This window comes from Drosophila pseudoobscura, chromosome 2, assembly GCF_009870125.1.
Source record: "Drosophila pseudoobscura strain MV-25-SWS-2005 chromosome 2, UCI_Dpse_MV25, whole genome shotgun sequence".
Classification (NCBI taxonomy): Eukaryota; Metazoa; Arthropoda; class Insecta; order Diptera; family Drosophilidae; genus Drosophila; species Drosophila pseudoobscura.
In genome coordinates this window covers 23,911,298-23,931,725 of record NC_046679.1, presented here as the reverse complement: position 1 = coordinate 23,931,725, position 20,428 = coordinate 23,911,298, and the positions used below count along the sequence as shown (strand labels likewise).

Sequence of the window (20,428 nt, the reverse complement as noted above, 5' to 3'; positions counted from 1 at the left end):
AACAAGTTACCTGCTGCTGCTGCTGCTGCTGCCTGCTGAGGATCGTTGGCTGATTGCGTGACAGTTGTGTGGGTAAGCGGCTTACGAGATTGTCCCAGAGTCTGTAAGGAAAGAAACCCTACCATGGGCCACATCTGACCATAACTTGCGATCAGCTACCGAAATGAATAATGCTTAAATAGGGCGACCGACAGAGTGGAAATTACATAGTAATCGCGGGGAATTGCAATTAATTTGAAGGGATCTACAATGCCACCCAGAAGATCTAATTCGATTCGAAATAGGAATAGAGCTAAATCTGATATCAAAGAATCGGCAACAGATTGTAGCACGCTTCCACCGAACAAAAAAGAAAGAACAAATTAACACATTTACTGGAGGTTTTACGAGGCACAAGCCCACAATAAACCGGCAACAAGAACAACTTTGTTGCTAACGAACAATACCAGAGTTAAGATTAGACTCGAAAAAGAAATGTAAAGTTAAGTAAGGCTCAGAAACATAAAGGGTAAGACTTGTTTCTACAAGCCGAGGGTTCTAATACCCTTTTAAAACCACCGTACCAATGGAAGATCATCGATCGTATGTCCTGACCATCTTTTTAGATTTGTAGTTATATTTAAACCAGGAAGATCACCATTATGAGAAAGTACGTTCAAGTATGAGCATCTTGGGTTAAGCGAGAGATTTAATTCTTAGAAAAGAACTTCTGTTATAAGGTTTATATGGTAATATACCATGCATCGTTTCTCTCCAAGAAATGGTATTCAAAAGCAACAACAAACACTGTCAAGAGACGACCCATTTCGCTCTCCTCTTCCTACCGTACTCTTTCTCTCTCCAGCATAGCTGTATCCTGCAGCTCTCCTTCCAACAGCAACAACTGGAACGGAAGAAATCAATGGAAAATCCGAAGGCAACAACTGCGAGCCTCAAGACATAGAAGCAGGCAGCAGCAGATGAAAACCTACTTAAGCCAGGTGAAAAGAGAGAGACGTGTACGAAGAGAGGGTCAAGATCAAGAGAGAGAGACAGAGAGAGAGAGAGAGAGAGAGAGCGTGGCGTGGCATGAAGTAGGACACAAGTAGAAAACAACGACACAAAAACAGGATGCGCATGCGCAGTAGAAACGAAACGAAAATGGAACGAAACTAAAGGTGAACATCATTATCAGCATGTGAGAAAAAGTGAGAGAGAGAGAACAAATCTATAAAAGGGGGAGAGAAAAAAAAGCGAAATCAAAGAAATCAACAAATAAAACATAAAAGGAAACGCTTCACAAAACAGAGACACACACAAAAGATGAAGCACAGAAACACGATAAGAACCACGAAAGGAAATCGACGGGCGGAGAAGGAGGAGGGGAAGGAGGTGCACAAGCATAAGCAGCGAGAGAGAGAGCGAGGGGACAAATGGGAATGGCAAACGATAAACGTCATCGGCCAGATTATGCTGCATAAATTATCAAATGCAAAAAGAACACACTACCAAAAGGGAGCGCCGCACAAAAAAGAGAAGAGAGGGTGAGAGGGAGAGCAATAGCAGCAGCGTTCGCTGTAAATAATTGTAATTTACGTGAAGAAGTAAAAGAAACGAAAGGGAACCGACTCTACGACCAGGAGGAAAGAGCATTTGTCTACCTGAACAGAGCAACGGCAGCGGCAGAGGCAAAGAGAGCAGAGATGACAAGAGATGCAGACCAACAGCGGAAGGCGGACCATTTGATACCCTTCCAGAGTGATCGTTTTATCTTCAGAAAATTTTCCAATTAAGAAGCATGCCTGTAGAAGGGCACTCCTCTAACTCCCCTTCCGTATGTTTAATGTTGCAAATCGCTTGCCCAAATTCACTGTACTCGCTCCGAAAGGGTATAGTAACCGCAACGCTGATGAGCAAAAGCATAGAACCAGACGTTGCTCAAGCAGGTAGGATGGTGAGGGGTGGGGGGTCAGCGCATTGGCAAAGGCAGAAGAGCACGTACAAGAAATTAGCAAACAAACAGCAGAGAGGGGCGGCCAGGTAGCAGGAGCGACACAGCCCAGCATTAGTAAGAGTGGGAGAGGGACGTTACAGGTAATGGGGAAGGTGGAGATCGGAGAGCGGAGAGCGGCAGAGTAAAAAAAGAACTCGTAAAGAAGTAAAAGCGAAGCGAAACTACCAACAAACGGATTATGATGTTTTCCAACGTGATCATGATGATGATGAATGGGATTGGTCTACGACACACATGAAAGGAGAGTAGGAGCGCGGAGCGCGGAGCGGGGGATAAATAGTGGGGGAGTGTGTGGCACATACACGTTGACTTGGACCACGCGTAATGCTAACGTTTCTCCCTCTCTCTCTCTCTCTCCCACTCTACGTCCCTCAATGGTTCTCTGTTTTTTTTTTTCTGTAATCGTATTCCAAATCGTAAAACGTGATCGAGGGCTTTACGCTTGGCCATGGTTTGTTTTTGTATTGTTTTTTTTTTGTCCTCGTGTTGCTTGGCACTTTTGAATACCCTATAAAGACATTTTCAGAGGCATTACTAATCCTACTAATATCCTATCCTCACCATTGAATATCCTATGCCTAAGTATAACTTAGGATTGAGACGTGCAACAATCAATATGCTTGTGATCATAAAGATCTTTTAAGTATTGATGATTTATTGATTCCTTATAAATCCCTACCAACCATAAGGGTTTAAACCTTCCCCTTTAAGTCGTATTTACTTCTATTTATTCATTATAAATATCATTTCACGTTCAATTTCATTACTTTACTTACTTTATCCACTTTTCGAGACTATCATACATTTTTCTTGTACTATTCTAGATTATCTCTTGTTTTTCTTTTACTTTTTCTAGATCTTCTTTTACTTTGTTGCTTTTGCCGTGATTTTATTTCCATTTCTTTTTGGGTTCTTTTGCATCTTATACGATTATTTTTTTTTCCCCCCAACCTTTTCATTAGAGAGAGAAAAACAAAACAAAAAACAAGCGAAATCTAAAGATCAACAACAAGAGTTCTGGAGTTCTTCTCTATCCATTGTTCTTGTTATTTTAGCTGTAATCTGTATTTTCGGTCCTATACTCCTACTCTTCGTACTGCTCGTCTTCCAGCCTGGTTCTCCGTGTTCTTTGGGGTAATTTACACGTCTGGGCAGCAAAATTTACATGCACACACCGCCGACAGCATGTTGTTTTCGTAGTTTCTTGTGGAAGACGACTCTCAGATGTGATGGGATGTGTATGGTATGGTATGGTATGGTATGGTATGATATGGTATGGGCTTGGCTTCAGCTGTTCGTTCAAGTTATGGGTCAATGAATCAGCGCGTGGATGGTTCCTCCATAGCTGTGCAAAAGTTTTGATGGATTGTTGGGGGAATTGCTGGGAAATAGGGAGTGGAAAAAGGTGTGATCTCAGAGTGTTTGCCAAAGATTAATCTTGAATTGGAATGTGGATATAATATTCAGTGAAATCTCTATGGAAAATTATTGAAAATTAATTAAAATAGAAGAAATGAAATTAATGTAATTTTCTTTCAATAATCTTCCCCTAAACAGATAACAAATTTCTTTCTTGTGGTAAACAAAATCACTTTCCGAATAGCTTATTATCCTGAGAAAGGAGGGGTTTATCATTCGTTTTTGTTGATGAACCACAGGAAGAGGGGTTTCCTTATCAACACACAAATATGAAAACGAATAAATTCTCTCGGGTTGTTTTTCTTTCTGTTATTTGAATACCAAACTCCACTACAATTTCAAGGCTTGATAAGAGTTTTTCTTTGGAAGACGAGAAGACAGAACAGATCTCAAGTTTTTCTTTCCATGATATTTCACATCTTCTGAAGAACGTGCTTCAAATGCCACCTGCCACATCATAAAAAATATCAGAATTTGCATAAATTCTATGGTCTGCATAATCAGCTGAATAATCTTTAATAATGACAATTATTATCGACGCGCCACTGTAAATGGTGGGCCCCCTTGTCACGTCACTGCCCCCACACACACCACCAACGCCCACACAGTCTCCCACTACCACACGGCCAGAGATTGGCAAAAAGAGCAAAGAAAACGAGGTAAGAAAACCAATTAGCCGAGATGAGAAATTTAAGAACCGATCGAGCACAATTACGTGAATAATTTACGGCCAAGATATGGGATACTAAAGCTGCCAACGCGTTTTGTCGCGCAAATCAAATACATAGATCGGAACCGGTTGGAGAGAGCCGCGCTTAGGGGCAGAACTTAACGGGAATAGAACCGCTGACGGAGCAGCACCATACTCCATGGCGCAGCAGAAAAACAGTAGATCCCTGCAGCGGTCCCGCAACATTAATTTTAAGATCAGCCATCTACTAGTCTTCCCATGGAGTCATAGTTCCCTTGAAATAAAGCAGGACTTACCACTCTTGAGACGATCATTGATCAGATCCTCGATCAGCTGCGGGCACTCGCACTCGATGGCATAGCAGAACTGCTTGAATTTCTCGAATCCGTTCTTGGCTATTATCTCTATGAGATTGGCGCACTGCAGCCGAAGGATCTCCGCATCGTTGAGCCCCACACAGGCCCCTCCACCGCCGCCGACAGAGGGCGTCAGCGAGCGATTGTCGCTCTGGGCATCACCATTGACACTGGCACAGCGGGAGGACCCCGAACCGGCCAGAGAACCGGCACTGTACTCTCCGCCGGTGCCGCTGCCACTTCCGCTGGCACTTGTGGAACTTCCGCTGCTGGCAACGGCGCTAAGCTTTCGTTTGGTCAGGGCGCCCACGCTAGAGGGCGCACTGCCTGGAGGCTCCTGGGTGGAGACTGGAAGTGCAGCGGCAGCATAGGGCTTCAGCAGGAGATCCTCTTCGGATTGGCTAAGCACCGAGTTCTTCACGAGCACGGCCAGGAGATCGGTGCTCCCCAGATCCAGCATAATCCTCTCCTGGTGCCGCGAGAGCAGGGATCGCACCTCTTCTTCTTCTTCGCGCGTCATAACGGGAATTTCTTTTGATTTCGCTTTCGAGTGGAGACTTACTCCCACACACAAAAACACACGCGACACACAAACACAGCTGTTGTTTGCTCTTTATTGCACCTTTTTGCTTTATATATTCTGTTTCACTTTAGCACACACGAACACATTTTGAATGCACTTAGTTGTTGCATTTTTCGTATTGGATTTGTTTAAAAATTAACTCGCAAGTGTTAGTAGGAAAATTTATATTCGCGCCATTTATATTCGCAGTTCGTTTGAATCGTCCGCACGCCGAACCTCCGCCGTTGAAAATGTTTTACATTTTGCTCAAACTTATTACATGGCAACTACACGGCAATTTGCACACATATTAACTGAATAAAAGAGGGTATGGACAACAGGCAAGAGAGACCAGAAAATGCAACGCATGCTAAGTAACATCCACCCCGTTTGCCTAACATACCTTGAAAATCCACATTTTGTCTTCAAGGTATATTGTCGTAACACGCCGAGGTGAGGTTCGTACGAGCCTTGTAATTTGGCTTTGGCTGTTTCTGCCTGTTGTCCATACCACTTTATATAGCGCATTCAAAAGTACGCTCTTCCGACTCATTTGTTCGTTGCACGTATGAGCAGGAGAGCGCAGCAGCGTGACCGTCTGACCTACAGAAATATACCGAAACATACCGTCTCATTTTCCAAATATACCTGAAATATACTGTGAATTCACGTTATATTAAACATATTCCTCGTTTTTGATGTTCCGTTGAATATTACTAGCTAGATAGCATATTTAGCCATGCCCACAAAATTTTATACGATTTATAAATCAATTTTCTACAAGACATGCGTATTTTAGGGACTCCTTGTTTTTGGACTGTGTCTAAAACAAGGTTTAAGTAACAAAGATAACAAAATGTACAAGAAAATGATCGGTAACAGAGCGGTAAATTAACTTTATTTTGAAATTGTGCCGATTTGTGAGCAACGTTCTCGCGCGTTGAGCGTGATTGTTATTTCAAAATGATAATCACTCCCGAATTTTTAGTTTAAAAAAAGGTTTAAAGTCATATAAGACATACATATGTATTGTATAAATTTATTTAGACTGTTTCGGAAGACACCACTCGTGAAGTCGTTTGTTCAAATATAATGATTAGCAATGCTTTAAAATATGTTTCCAACAAGAAACACGTGGAAGAAACGCTGCGATATCCCCATTTCTGATAAAACTAATGGTTCGTGAGAGCAAGGAGGACCCATTTAAGTCGGCCACAGAGCTAAAAAATGATCTTAAAATATCGTCAAGTACCAGGAAAGTTAGATCTTGTTTAAAAGAACGTAAAGTGGGTACTCATAGTCCGAGGAAAATACCATTTTTGACGGGAAGGCATAGGGCAAAAAATGTTTGATATGCAAAATAGCACCAAAGCTGGGCCAAAGAAAAATCCTTTGGTTCGACGATAGACAAATATTTTTTTTTGGCGAAAAGGTATTGATTTTATGTGAAACAACTACCTTATGCAGAATACAACCCCCCGACTCACATGTAAAATCATTAGACATAGAAAAGCAAGAATAATCGTATGGGCATGATTTTCGTACTAGGAAGGAGATTGAATAAATGGCCCCCACCCATCAGTTGTTTTGTGTCCAAAACGATCTAGAAAGAAAGCTCGAAAGTGGTTCGAGAACAATTCACTTAGTATAATGGATTGGCCTGTACAGTCTCCAGACTTAAACCCCATTGCTAATATTTTTGGTCAAGTTAAAAAATATGTTGCTAATGCGGAACCAAAGCGCAATAAGTCTTTGGGGTAACCTGCATGATTCGTGGATGAATATCATAAGGGAAAAATGCGAAAATTAGGTGAGCTTTGATGCCGTCATGTTGAGCTGCTGTTGTTGTTGCCAATAGCTTTACAACAAAATACAAACCTTTAAATAAAACTAAAGTAACATATTTTACTAAAAATTGTGGAACGTTTCTTTGTATTTTATAGTTTCTTGACTTTTTTGTAAATTGGTGCTATTTTGTGTTGGTGCCCAAATTTCTGATAAAATCTTTTTTTTTCAAATATTTTCATTTGGAGTTTACAAATCATACGAATGCTCTGGGATACCATAAATTATACCTTAAAGTTTATATATATATATGTCTTTACAACACGATAGCCCCCAGGTGTTTTTTTTCGGCGCAGCTGTACCTTAAGTCCTTCCCTAAATAACATTTATACATAACTTGTGACTTTTTAAGAACCAACGATTGCTACGTGATTGAAGGTCTTGATATCTAGTTGCCTCTCTCTCTCTCTCTCTCTTGAATATCGTAAGCACATAGGGAATTGCACTCTCATATCGTATTGTGATAATGAGGACTATATCAAAACCGGAATCGGAACAAACCGCCCTGTGCAGTCGCCCATAGCCTTGATTAATTGCCGTCGGGCCACACAACACACACCACATCGGGCCGACCGACACATTCTCAATCATTTAACTCAAGTGTTATTGCCAATCCTTATCGACCGGCAAAGAAACTGAGAAACAGGCAATACAAACAGGCAACACCGACACACAAAAGGGCTCTAATTAGGCCTGATTCGAGTAAGGCCTATTCGAGGCACTGCGTAATAATAACAGATGTTGAAGCCAGACTCTCGAAACGGATAAAGGTAATTATTGGAAATACATACATAGTTGGGAATTAGTGCATTGAGAGCGCAACCAAAACGGTAAACTGCATCCACTGCATTCCAGTTTCACATTCCACAAAATTTTCGAAATATTCTCAGATTAACAGGTGTCATACCACCCCCACGATACCCAATTCGATAATTGATTGCATACATCTGATTATATGTAGACTGCTTTAGCTTTAGCGGCTGTAAGCCTCCATAAATTATGCAAAAATGCAGTCGAGGAGAGCCTAATGAAAAGTGTCGCTCATAATTCCAGGCGGTAAATTGCTCTTTGCAATTCTAAACGCGCGCACTATCTTCCTCCCCGCACCCCGCAGAACGCCGTCAATCAAAGGAAGGGACAAATGCGGTTTTTGTTGTTGTTGAATCAGAGCAGTGGATGACTAAAGACAGAAGTGTGGACGGGGCAGAGCGAGTGATGGCGCGGAGACGGAGGGGAAAAGTGCGAGGGTGCTGTCAGGGCAGGGTTTCAGAAGTTGTGTGGAAGGGAGAAGGGAGAAGGAGACTGCGTTAGTTCGATAGCAGCATAGCAGAATTGGATTAGAAGAGTGGGTGATCGGAGAGAGCATAAGTTTGAGGGTTTTCTCACACAGTTTGACGGAGAGAGAGAGAGAGAGAGAGAGAGAGAACGTGAACTGGTGTGCGTGTGTGTATGGAATGCATGTAAATTACAGTTATTAAGCGGACAATTGCTTTGAGTTTCGAATGCATTCAAAATGTATTAGAAAGAGAACCTAAAAAAAAAAATGTGAAAACACGCAGAAATTTGCCGACTGCATGTCGCTTATGCACTGAGAACAATTTACTAGAATCTAGATTTAAAGTTTTACTTTTAGTTCATATTTCGTCTTTCAATTATACGAAATACTATTGTATTGTAAGATATTCCAGTTGTAATTTCCAAATTCTTCAATTATGGTCTGAGAAGATTATCCACAGTGCAGCCTTGGGATTTTATTCAGCAAATGGCAATAATTCTGTGTAAGTCAGGGCTTTGGGGGAGTGCTATCAATTGTACCACATGTTCTTGCTCAATATTCCCGTTTAGTATTGCTCGTCACGTCTCTCCAGCTTCCCCTGCATAGATTCGGTCAAATCTGGGGGTTACAACTTACACAAGTTAAGCCACTTTCCGACTGTCTGTATCTCTTCCTGTGCCCAAGTAAGGGCTGAAGAGAAGCAATCCACACAAAATGGGGTGACTCCTGTCATCCATCAGAGGCTGTCCCTTACCTTTACCCTCACCATAAAACTTCTCCCAGACTCTCCTAACTTCCAGGTGCACTCGAACGATAATCATCTTGGAGAATGGTTTTCAACTCCATTTACCGATTGCCTCAGCGCACGTGGGCCGCCGGATCTCTTCGGAATTGTTTGAGGTATTATTATTTTTATTATTTTGTAATTACTTATAATTCATTGCTTATCGGGTAGCGCTTAAACCAACTGCCAAGCTGTTTTTTTATAGAGTCTAAAAGACCACCAAATGGATTTTACAGCTGATTCTAGGTGTTGTTAATGACTTCCAAATGGTTTTCCTGATGGTAATTTTATTTAATAATGTTTATTAGATTATCGCTCTCTGATAGCTACTTGAAATGTGTCTATTATGCAATAAACTCTTTATTTAAGAACCAGGACTTTGAAAAATGAAGTTCATACTTTCAAGATGTCCTCTTCTAGTCCTTTAATTAAAAAAAATTCCTCAGAAATTTAATGTTTCGGTTCTGTTTTGACTCTTTCCCTATTTTACATGGCCTTAGGAATATTCGTATTTTTCGTATTTTATCGTACTGTTAATTTCTCAGTATAGCAGATATCAAAATATTTCTTCGAAATATGACAAAACGTTATATAATATCCGAGCTATGAAAGAGGTAACATTTTGATTATATTTAGAATCCACAAAGTGTCCCACCCTAGTGCAGGTAGTTCCGCGCCGAGAAATCCACTTTCGTTGCCTTCAAACAGTGCACCACCCTAATGCAGATCTGTCCCATCAAAGCAGATAAGAAATCAAAGCGCATCACACCACACGCTAACGACTCACCGTTACTCCTTTTCCACAGAAGACTTCCAGCACCCATACACCTGCAACAGTCTCCAAAGCTCCCACACACACACGCACAGAACGTAATGTAATGGATATAGAAATGTAGCGGATCCCTTCCCTCTCTCACTTTCGTTTAAGCGATGGCCACGTATAGAAGTGCCCACAGCGAGCCGTACACGAGTAAGAGCAACAGCAACAGCAACAGCAGCAGCAGTAGTCGCCTGACGGCATTGAGAAAACGCCTGACCACGTGTTTGCAGCAGTGGTGCCAACATCTCCAGAAGCCGGCTTCCTTCCAAAAGTGCAAAAGTGGCCCCAACCACCAGTTTTACAAGATCTTTGAGGAGGTATTTGACAGCAAGGTATTTGGCGACAAGACCAAATATATTCGGCAGTTTAAGAAGATTTTCAAAGGGAACAAGGACTTAGCTAAGAAAAGTGAGCCAGGGAGGGTAGTGCTAGTGCTAGTGCCCGAGAAACCAGTGGACGACACAGAGGAGAGCCAGAAGAAACAGCTGCAGCTTGTGGCCAGACTCTTTTCATCCACACTGATATCCGCGAAGGAGGAGATCTCCTGTAGCTACAACAGCAGCAGCATGACTATCATCGACAGCAATTACATCGAAGTGCGGGAGGAGTACCCGGAGATTGACAGCGAGATACGGTCCATACTGCTGGCCAATGCCCAAAGTGGCATCACGATATCGACCATCAAAAGTGAGTATCCGTAACGCCAGAACCCTCTTAATAGAATAGATAGATAGATCCCTAATCCCGACGAATCTGATCATCAGATGAATATCGAAAATTGACGGGCAATCCGTTTCCGCTGCACGAAAATATCACAGACTTTCTGCTCACCATCCCCCACGTGACCGCCGAATGCTGCGTGTCCGGGAAGCGAATTTTTAACATGAAGCCACGCCCGGAGACTCGCCACCTGTACGATATGGTCGTCCATCAGAAGCGAACCAACGACCTGGGGACCAACGACCATCCGGTGGCTGCACCACCCCCACGCCTCTGGCGCTGTCAGTACAAGCGTCGGGCCCTGTACTCACTGAACACCAACAACAACAACAACTACAATCTCAACCAGAATATCAATCACATCGAGGAGAAGGTACCGGCTGTTGGTGGCAAAGAAGTCACCATTGAAGACCAGGCGGGTCCACTGCAGCAACTGGCCAGGGCTGCGGCGGAGTCAAACTGGTGCTATCAGGACAACTGGAATCATCTGTATGTAATATGTTTAATACCCTTAAAACGAGTCTTGATATGGAAAACGTTGCTTTTTATAGATTATTTCACCCAAACTTCTCCGAATTCAATTAAAATACCCGACCATATTGATGATCATTGAAACGATCGGTTTCCAATCAATTACTTATGAGATAACTTTTAAAGTTTCTAGTACAATACAATCAGGATTTCAAGTTTCTTTGCCTTTCCATTTTCCCAGCAAGAACTGCTATCAGCGAGCTAACATCTTTGCCGATCCTCCAGAGAAGCCACCGCCGTTGCCGGCCCAAGAAAACCATCTTCGTAATTCCAACAGCCAGAACCATCGGGATAACCTAAAGAACCAACGGAATTTGCTAGTGAACGAACATCATAGTATGCAGCAGGAGTATCAGTATCAGTATCCCACCACCACCCCCACACCCACCACCATATCGAGTGGGACTCAGCATGACTCCATGTTCACCATTAACTCGGATTACGATGCCTACTTGTTGGACTTTCCCCTACTGGGAGATGATTTCCTCTTGTATCTGGCTCGGATGGAGCTGAGGTGTCGTTTCAAGCGGACCGAGAGGGTCCTGCAGTCGGGTCTGTGCGTATCTGGGCAGACTATAAGTGGCGCCCGGTCGCGTCTGCATCATTTGCTAGTGAACAAGGGTACGCAAATAATTGTCAATATTGGATCCGTGGACATAATGCGGGGCAGACCGATTGTCCAAATCCAACATGACTTTCGTCAGTTGGTCAAGGACATGCACAATCGGGGACTGGTCCCGATCCTAACCACATTGGCCCCGCTGGCCAATTATTGCCACGACAAAGCGATGTGCGATAAGGTGGTCAAGTTCAACCAGTTCATTTGGAAAGAGTGCGCCAGTTACCTGAAGGTGATCGATATACACTCGTGCCTGGTCAACGAAAATGGCGTCGTCCGGTTCGATTGTTTCCAGTAGTAAGTGCAGCGATTTTTCGATCACTGATAATTGCTAATCGATTTAAAACTTTTTACAGCTCATCGCGTAACGTGACGGGCTCCAAGGAATCCTATGTGTTCTGGAACAAAATTGGTCGGCAACGTGTCTTGCAAATGATTGAAGCGAGTCTGGAGTATTGATCGTATTCGAGCCATGGAGACTGGTCTGGCACCTGTCTCCTCAATTGGAGGATGAGGGGATGAAGATGTTTTATATCCACGCTGACGGCGCGGCGCATACGCTGAAATTCGAGATTCGCTTAATATTTTTAATGTGTTTTATGTTTCCATGTTCATTTTTATGTTTACTTGTATTTGTTCCTTGTAATTGTCTGTTTGTGTAAGTCCCTAGTGTAAATGATTGTTTAAAATTGCGTTTTTTGTGTTTGTTGTTTCTTGTTAGATTTTATCCTTTTCCCGAGTTTTCTGTTGCTTTGGATCGATTTTGTCGGTATTTTGAATTTTTCTACCTAGTTTTTGCTACTATCCCAAAAACTACGGAAAACTTCATTAACAATAACGATTCGGGACGACGGAAAACTTGTCTAAAAATGCTCTTGAAATTTCCAACACATTTCCCATTGCAATCTAATCCCATTGAATGGATTGCAAAGCGAAATGATATTCAAATGCAAATCATTGCAAATGTTATAAACTGTTTTCTGTTACTCTTATTCTGTATTATTCTGTTTGTTGGCCAAAATGTTGCATTCTCCTGTATGCCAGCACCTCCCTTGTGTGGGAGTTCCATGTGTGGGAGTGGGTTATATACATTTGAGTCATGCTACATTTTGGCCCTAGACTGAAAATGCACTTGCTTCACTTTAAGCCTTCGCTTGCACAGAATCAACGCCGCGGCTGATTTATTATTAATGTGTTTAAGCAAATTCAAGTGAAGCATTTGCGCAATTTTCGTTTCCGTTTTCCGAAAGTTTACACTCTGCTGCAGAAACGCGGTCAGAAGTGCGCGCGCTAAAGCGTATTTGTGTAGTGTGTAGCATAGAAAACTTCTCTTTAATTATCTAAAATGAATTCCTTGCTATTTACTATTTATAAACTAGTTCTCTTTGGCCTTGAATGTATGTTAATTGTATGTTTTGAAAGTGATCACGTTTTTTTTTTTTGTATGTCCTCATATAACAAGTCGCAATGTAAAATCAAAAAAAAAAATTTAAAAATAAAACCTGAAGGTAAAATCTAAAACATTTCACAGTGTGGGGGCAGTGTGCGAGGGTTAGCCTGGTTTAGGAATGAAAACGACTTTGGTCTGAAGCCCGTCTTCTGGGATGTGTCCGTGGAAGAGATTCCCTCGTAGATCCTTTTGATTTTGATTGCTCACGAAAGTTTCTCCTGACTTGGCAAGTTGAGGATAGAACTTGGGGCACCAGATGAAGACGCGATGTAATTAGGTCTCTTTAGTTTCCCTAGTTTTGGACATCACCATTCAGGATCCTTTCGACCTATTGTTTTACTAGAGGGGCGGGATATTTCGAGCGCCTCACTGCAGGAATCGGTAAACATTTTTACAAGACTTTCACTTGCCACTTGTCCTGTCCAGGACTCCAATTAGGGTCATGCCTCAAGCCCCCTCTGCGAATGAGCGGTTGCTAAGTGTGTGTGTAAGGTGTGTCTTCGTCCTCTTGGGATCTTCTTTCATTTTGATGATTAGCGCCAGAGTTTGCCAATCGGCAACTGGTGCAAACAAACATTCCCTGCTTCATTTGTACAACTACTTGATGGCAATTTATAATGTCAACATTCCATAATCCACAAGTGTGGTTCAATCCCAAGGAGGCCCAAAAATTTCAGAGATCATTAGCGAGCTCTCTACAAGTGAGTAGAAATCCGCTTCAAAAACTCGGTAAATAACTCGGTGAACCAGACCACGTAGTATTATTCGATGGCTTATAATCTCTGTTCTTAATTTTAATTAATTTAAAGTACGGCTTATTCATAGAAGTGTGCCGAGGAAAAGTGCAGCGATCCCAAAAACCAGCCAAGGTTAGGGAAGGCGATAAAAAAAGGAGTAGAGCTGAAGAAATCTCCTCGAAGAAACCAAGTCTTAATCATTTATTTGGGTGACCAATGCGTAATGGGAAGTAGGCCCGAGCCCCCACCTCCTCATTCAAGCTAAGTGGAACTTGGCTCACCAGCAAAACCCTTTGCTGATTAAAATATCTCGGATTTCTTATTTATTCATTTATCACTAGTCCACCTTATTTTTTCTGTCTGCATCGTTGATATTCAGTGTTTCTTCGATCGTGTTCTGCTCATCAAAAATTGTAGTTTCTGCATCGTCCAGACCAATGCAGACAACGTTTCCGCCTGGAATCCTATTCGCACCTGCATTGCAATAGGGACATGGGTTTTCATCTGACTCCTCAACCCGTGCCCTTATGGCCCTTATCCGAATTAGCCTGTGTTGCTTAAACAGACACTGTAGACGATGAGCTATAAAGAGCACGGGCAGCAGAAGGAACGCCGCCACTGATACACTTATCCAATAGCCGTTCTGTAAGGATGAACAATAGAATCGATCGGTAAATCGAATAAAATAACAACATTTTGTGAGGAACTACTTACTATGGGGTCAACCATGCGTTTGCAAACCAAGTCAAGGCCGCGATCGTATATGTAGGTCAGAGGTTTGCAGCGACCGATCTTTGTCTTAGCCTCCCTGATTATCATTCTGATATAGTCCTTGAGTTGATTATCAATAGTCTCGGTTAAGTTTTTGCCAAGAGAAGAAATAAATTTCGTTCCTCTATTTTGTATAAATTCCTCAACATCCATTATTCTCTGTCTTAATAATTTCATGGAATCGGCAAGGTTGTAATTTTGGTGGACAAAATAATACTGCAGCCAATTTGTATTTCTATCTACCCAAAAAAATACTCTTTGTACTTCGGGATAATACTCATGTTTGATTGACTTGAGGCTAACATGCGCGTTTTGGAAAGCTACAGAGGCGGCAGCAAAGTTACTCCACGATAGCGACTGCCCAAAAGCGGTGAAACTCTCCCCGAGCTCATTTAGTTTCAAAATGTCGAGACGTGGACAAACTAAATCTATCCAGTTTTGCCTCTGAAACAATCCTAAAGCTGTTTCCTCAAGGGAGACTAAAAATACATCTCGGTCAGCATCCGTCAGTATAAATTCCTTTGACAAATCTAAATTTTGATCAAATTTCCTTTCCCCGACTGTCACTAGCTTCAGTCGAAGAAAATCGTCTATGTCAAAGATTTTATTATCTTGCAGAAATCTAAAGAAATAGTCGTCGCCTTGGCACGCCTTGACAACACTCGATGCTCTGATTGGCTTGCTTGATTTATTGGCAGCTCGTACATCCACATTCCGGAAAGAAAACATCGTTCGGAGATCGATCTCTGAGTCTAGGTTTTTTAAAAGCGCACTCGACTTCAGTTCGCTCAGTGGTGCACATGCGCCTTTGTACGCCACACCACCAATCACAAAATAAAAAAGCACCACTATCAGCATGACGGATATCGCACAAAATATCAAAACCATGCCTCTGCCAGGACAATTTGTATTAGTTAAGGGAGCTCTTTAATAATCTCAGAGCACTCACAGTATCAAAATGTACGATGCCATCTTTGTAGTGAAATACTCATTGCTCGCTCCGGTGGGACGTTTTGCTAGACATCCGATAACCAAAGCCACAATCAGGACTGACAGTATCTAATTAGGAATTTTGGGCTTAGATTGGAGGAACCAGACACGCAGACATTCACTACACATTCATTTAGGTACTCACCACAAAGAGAGCTACAGATATATATTGAACGACATAGTTGCGTGTTTCATTAAATTTATCGTAAAGATCCTCAAACGCCCTGCTCGCACGTAAAGTGGCAAGATAAATGTCACTTATGACCACATCAATTATTTCTTCTATTCTCCTCGACTCCTCAGCAAAAATCAGCCTTGCCTTACGAATGTCTCGAATTATTGGTGGTGAGACTCGTTCCAACTCGTCCTTAATCTTTTGACTAACAACACGGAGACGCGGCAGCCATTTTTTGTGTCGAGTCCCAATCGTTTTTTGGAATTTAATCAGATCATCATGCATTGCTACCGCATCGGGCCACTAGATAGAGAGTAATTGCAAAGATTCCGTAATGTTGGTATTGGTAAGTATTCACCTCATCCAAGTGTAGGCATCTGCTTGTATCCACAAACTCAATTCCTGAGGTTTGCAGAAACTTCATGCATTCAAAACTGCCACAGAGAACCACCGCCGCATAGTTAATGTCGCGCTTTATTGCCCGGAGACCTGAAAACAACATCCAGTCGTAGTGAATATAACCAAAAAGTGAATATACAAAGAACGAGCACGAACTATAGTGCCTTGTACTCTCCCTATCCATCATCTCTACACCTAATGACAAATATTCTAGCTGCTTCCATACCGCACAGTCCGTTACATCTCGATATCTACCACTCTCTCTATTTCCCCCAATGAGTGGGAGAGAATACGAGCTCGCGACTAGGGAGTCAGCCATTGGATTGTTTTGTTCATTCTGACTAAAATAGAAATGATTGTGTGACAGTGTGATATCTTCCTAAAACATAACACTACGATAGGAGTCTGCAAACAAAATTCCGCCGATCTAGCTCTTATAGTCTCTGAGATCTAGGCCTCAAACGGAACGGACATACTTTGTACACATTTATTGATTATAAGCATAGCTTAGGATTCTTACTAAGAAGATTTTATTGTACTTCATACTTTAGAATTGTTAACGAGAGGCTGAAATAGTGCGGTACCAGTCTGTTGTTGTGTTCATGAGATGAAGCTGCTCTTGAAACATCCTTTTTATACCCGATACTCAAAATCAGTATAGGGGTATATTAGATTTGCGGTGAAAATGGATGTGTGTAACGTCCAGAAGGAAGCTTTTCCGACCCCATAAAGTATATATATTCTTGATCAGCATCAATAGCCGAGTCGATTGAGCCCTGTCTGTCTGTCCGTCCGGTCGTCCGTCCGTCCGTCTGTCCGTCTAGTGCACAGAGACTATAAGAGCTGGAGCAACGACATTTTTTATCCAGTCTTTTGTGATATGTCGCTGTTACAAGTGTATTTTAGAACTTCGCCCCGCTCACTTCAACCCCCTCAAAGGAAAAAAATCTTTGGCATCACCAATTTTAAAGATACGAGAAAAGCAAAGGAGCAGAATGTAGAGAATGACAATATCTACATATGTATGTACATGTATCTACATAAATGACTCCTTCTATGTGGTTCAGTGATTTTTGTTTGAAAGTTACTACGTCGATATCTGTCATTTTAGCTAGAGCTGTCTCTTATGCTGGCTGTGTAGATATATTTACATACATACATATGTGCTAAATTTATGATATACATATGTATACATATCTATACTTTATGGGATCAAAAATGATTCCTTCAGCATGTTACATAAATCCTCATGAGTTTCTCTTTGGTTACCGGGTATAAATACAATTTTTATCTTACCATTTCTTAGTTTATTTGCATAATCCATACCAACATATGTTTCGTCACTAAGCCATACCAAATACCTAGTGGTGTTATAAAATGAAAGATAATTGATATGTCCGGCTAGTTCCGCAATGGAATTACCCCTTGCGACATCGCTTAAGTCCCTAAACAAATGTTTCGGTGCATCTGTGGTGGTTGGGGTATAAATAAATACATACATACATATATGAGATTAGAGAAGAGGTAAATTGAATTACGTCATACCCATGATAGTACTGATCAGATGTGTCGACAGCTCCTCATAGTTATTCACAAACAAATGATGAACATGATCGCTGACATCCTTCAGAAAGTTGCAAGTGTCTATGCTACCCATTTCAAGAGTCTTTTTAGTGTTTTCTAGGCCGCGCTCTAGCATGCCATTTGAGAGGACGGCCAGGACCATACTACCACTGTTAACTCAGAAAGAAAGAACAAATAAAAATAAAGAACGAAAGAAAAGAAAAAATTAATCCGCATTCGGGATAAAACAGAGCCATAACCTACGCGATTAATGGAAGGATCATAATCAAGCAGGTGCTCCAAAGAAGAGTTTTCCTCATATTTGAACCCGAATGGCAAGCTGGACATCCCAGCGAACAGCGATGGCAACATAAGCAGAAATACACAACACTGTTCCATGCAAACAAGATAAGCATGTCATTAATGGTTTTGCGAAAAGATACAACATGATGTACTCACCCTACAAAGGGTGCCAGGATAATCACAACAACCAAAATGAATATCCAAAACCACATAAGCCAAAATGCGTTTAACCAACCCGCCCAATCATCCTTTATAACTTTCGGCCCCAACCTCATGTTGTCGTTACCGAAGTCCGTTATGAAGCCTGGATCAAATATTTGATTACGTTCACTATTAACCAGAAATCATCAAATCGGGTCTCACTTACCTCTTGGCATGGTCGGATCAAGTGGAAACATTTTGTCAAAAAAGGTTCGCGAAAATTTGAAAACAATATCCACCCACATTTTTGTGACATTCTGTCTCTTGGAGTAATTCGTTGAAGGCTCGAACCTTGAGTATTCAATACTGGGAAAGTGCAGTACCCCCATTTGCTCGTGAGTGGTGCCATGTCCCGAATATCCTTTGCGCCAATATGAGAAAGGGGGATCATCTGGTGGGTTTGCACTGGCGGTACTCTCATAAACCCGAGTGACCAGCACAATCAGAAGTATAGCCGCACAGAGAGTGGCGGTCGTCAGAGTCCCCTCCATTTTTCGCTCTCTTCTGTTCCTGGCACAATTAGCCACGGGTCTAATCCGTTTAGACTCCGTAATTATACATTCGGTCATTATCTCTAGGGTTCTGTTCTTTAAATACCTCCGACCGCGAATATCAAAAAATCAAACTTATGTTCATATACTAAAGGAAGACTTTAAGTTAAATATAGACGGGAGAACCAACATATGAATTCGTCAAACCACACACAAAGCTTCATGCTCGTACATAACACTCACCAAGTTTATAGAGATACAATCCTCAGATGTAAATAACACTTAATTTTTAATTTACCAAAAATTTCGAGCTGGTATTGAAAATTTACAAAAATTTTTTTGTTCGTTTCTCTTTTATTTCAATCAAAACTAAGTATAAAATTAAATTCAGAAGCTACTGAAATAAAAAAAATCTGCTTAACAGAAGAAAATAAAAACAATGACACTAGATTTAGCTTAGGTTAGGGACGAAACCTCCCTCCAGCGCAATTGGACTGGGATGCCGCATTGACGTGTGCCCCTTCTCATTGCCTAAGCCGTGGTGCCCATTTCCTCCGATTGCTCACCGCAGAACTGAATCTCCCCGTCGTCCTTAACTGCACGCTAATAGGGTTAAACAGGGGAAATCTATATGATATTCCTTTTTCATACTAACTGTTGTAGGACGTGAGTCGCTGTCTTGTTGAAACTCCGGCGGAGCAGAGTCGTACTTAGCTTCCACCGTACTGGTCGAATTGAAAATGTAAATTTCTCCATCCTCGGTCCTCAGCACATCCCCAGCACCTACACCGTCAATCTTAATATCTGTAAATTCGTGAGCAGTGACATCTGTTGGATAGTCCTCCTTTATATCGATCGGATCCAACTCGACTTCATCAACGGCTGAAGTCTCTGCATCGCCGCCCAGAACAAATTCGACCTCTTCCGCTTTCAGGTATTGTGCGGGCAGGTGTTTCGAGGCAGAAAATCACCAGGAGATCAAGGCGAAGTACAAGGAGTACAATACAACACCTTCAGCTGAAGAACCTCACCTACGCCGAGGCCAACTACACCTAGTTCTCCAGCAAGTACACAACGTACTCATGAACAGTAAACTGCAGTTGCAAGACCCTCGCCGATGATGCCTACTATTGCAACAAGGAGCTGGTCCACCTGCTCATCTTCGACGCCAGGGTGACAAACTACAGCTATGGCTAGTGGACGTTTAAGAAAGAGGAGGAGTGCCAACTGATTACGCGCTTTCGGGGCCACAATGAGTGGGCTCACCCGCTGGCAATTCATCTTTGGAGAGGTGGAAGTGGACACGGATCAGGAGTTCGGCGACTACCATACAACGGCCATCGACGAGACCCGGTACAAAAGCGCAATTCTGCAACATCCAGAGGATCGTACGGAGAGCTTCGTGTACTCCGTAAAGCACTACAACGATCCAATGGAGGATAGCGATCTCGAGGTAACCACCTCGCATGCCATCTTCCCGCGAGATGGGCTTTCAGTTCTCCCACACCCGCATGTGGGAGCGATTCTTCAGCATCGAAGGCCGGGAAGTGGCAGAAGTGGGAGTCCTGAACATTTTGGCAAAAGTACAAAAACTACGGAAAACTTTATTAACAATAACGATTCGGGACGACGGAAAACTTGTCTAAAAATGCTCTTGAAATTTCCAACACATTTCCCATTGCAATCTAATCCCATTGAATGGATTGCAAAGCGAAATGATATTCAAATGCAA

At 42.1% G+C, this 20,428-nt stretch overlaps 3 protein-coding genes across 12 annotated transcripts in view; 1 reads left to right on the top strand and 2 right to left on the bottom strand.

Annotated features, from left to right (window-relative positions):
• pyd (zonula occludens-like protein polychaetoid) overlaps positions 1-5,529 on the bottom strand; it is a 115,386-nt gene extending 109,857 nt beyond the window's left edge. For 2 of the 6 annotated variants that reach the window (XM_015182472.2, XM_003736725.3), the window contains exon 1: positions 4,400-5,372. In XM_015182472.2, the coding sequence (XP_015037958.2) occupies positions 4,400-4,979 (580 nt within the window). In that variant the 5' untranslated portion in view covers positions 4,980-5,372. Of the gene's footprint in view, positions 1-4,399 lie in introns of all 6 variants that reach the window. The other 4 variants (XM_015182474.2, XM_015182467.2, XM_015182470.2 and 1 more) reach the window with 4 other exon arrangements.
• Positions 5,530-8,945: 3,416 nt separating this feature from the next.
• osk (oskar) lies at positions 8,946-13,090 on the top strand. 3 transcript variants are annotated; one of them, XM_015182464.2, is made up of 5 exons: positions 8,951-9,042; positions 9,733-10,433; positions 10,565-10,955; positions 11,179-11,913; positions 11,973-13,090. In XM_015182464.2, the coding sequence occupies exons 2-5, from the start codon at positions 9,857-9,859 to the stop codon at positions 12,073-12,075; spliced, it is 1,806 nt and encodes a 601-aa protein (XP_015037950.1). In that variant the 5' UTR covers positions 8,951-9,042; positions 9,733-9,856; the 3' UTR covers positions 12,076-13,090. The 3 variants fall into 3 exon arrangements, with proteins under 3 accessions (XP_015037951.1, XP_015037950.1, XP_001359508.2); XM_001359471.4 differs by having other exon boundaries at positions 8,953-9,042; positions 10,511-10,955; XM_015182465.2 differs by lacking the exons at positions 11,179-11,913; positions 11,973-13,090 and adding an exon at positions 11,018-11,102 and having other exon boundaries at positions 8,946-9,042; positions 10,511-10,955.
• Positions 13,091-13,977: 887 nt separating this feature from the next.
• On the bottom strand, positions 13,978-19,076 carry LOC6897674 (prominin-like protein). Of its 3 annotated transcripts, none has more exons than XM_015182463.2 (11): positions 18,940-19,076; positions 18,372-18,844; positions 18,161-18,308; positions 17,966-18,091; positions 17,684-17,871; positions 17,435-17,605; positions 16,098-16,228; positions 15,710-16,042; positions 15,524-15,633; positions 14,518-15,466; positions 13,990-14,446 (listed from the first exon to the last, which is right to left on the bottom strand). In XM_015182463.2, exons 2-11 carry the CDS (start codon positions 18,772-18,774, stop codon positions 14,141-14,143), a joined length of 2,865 nt encoding a protein of 954 aa, XP_015037949.2. In that variant the 5' UTR covers positions 18,775-18,844; positions 18,940-19,076; the 3' UTR covers positions 13,990-14,140. The 3 variants fall into 3 exon arrangements, with proteins under 3 accessions (XP_015037948.2, XP_015037949.2, XP_003736771.3); XM_003736723.3 differs by having other exon boundaries at positions 18,372-18,855; positions 18,940-19,055; XM_015182462.2 differs by lacking the exons at positions 17,966-18,091; positions 18,161-18,308; positions 18,372-18,844; positions 18,940-19,076 and having other exon boundaries at positions 13,978-14,446; positions 17,435-17,499; positions 17,561-17,605; positions 17,684-17,761.
• Positions 19,077-20,428: the final 1,352 nt, after the last annotated feature.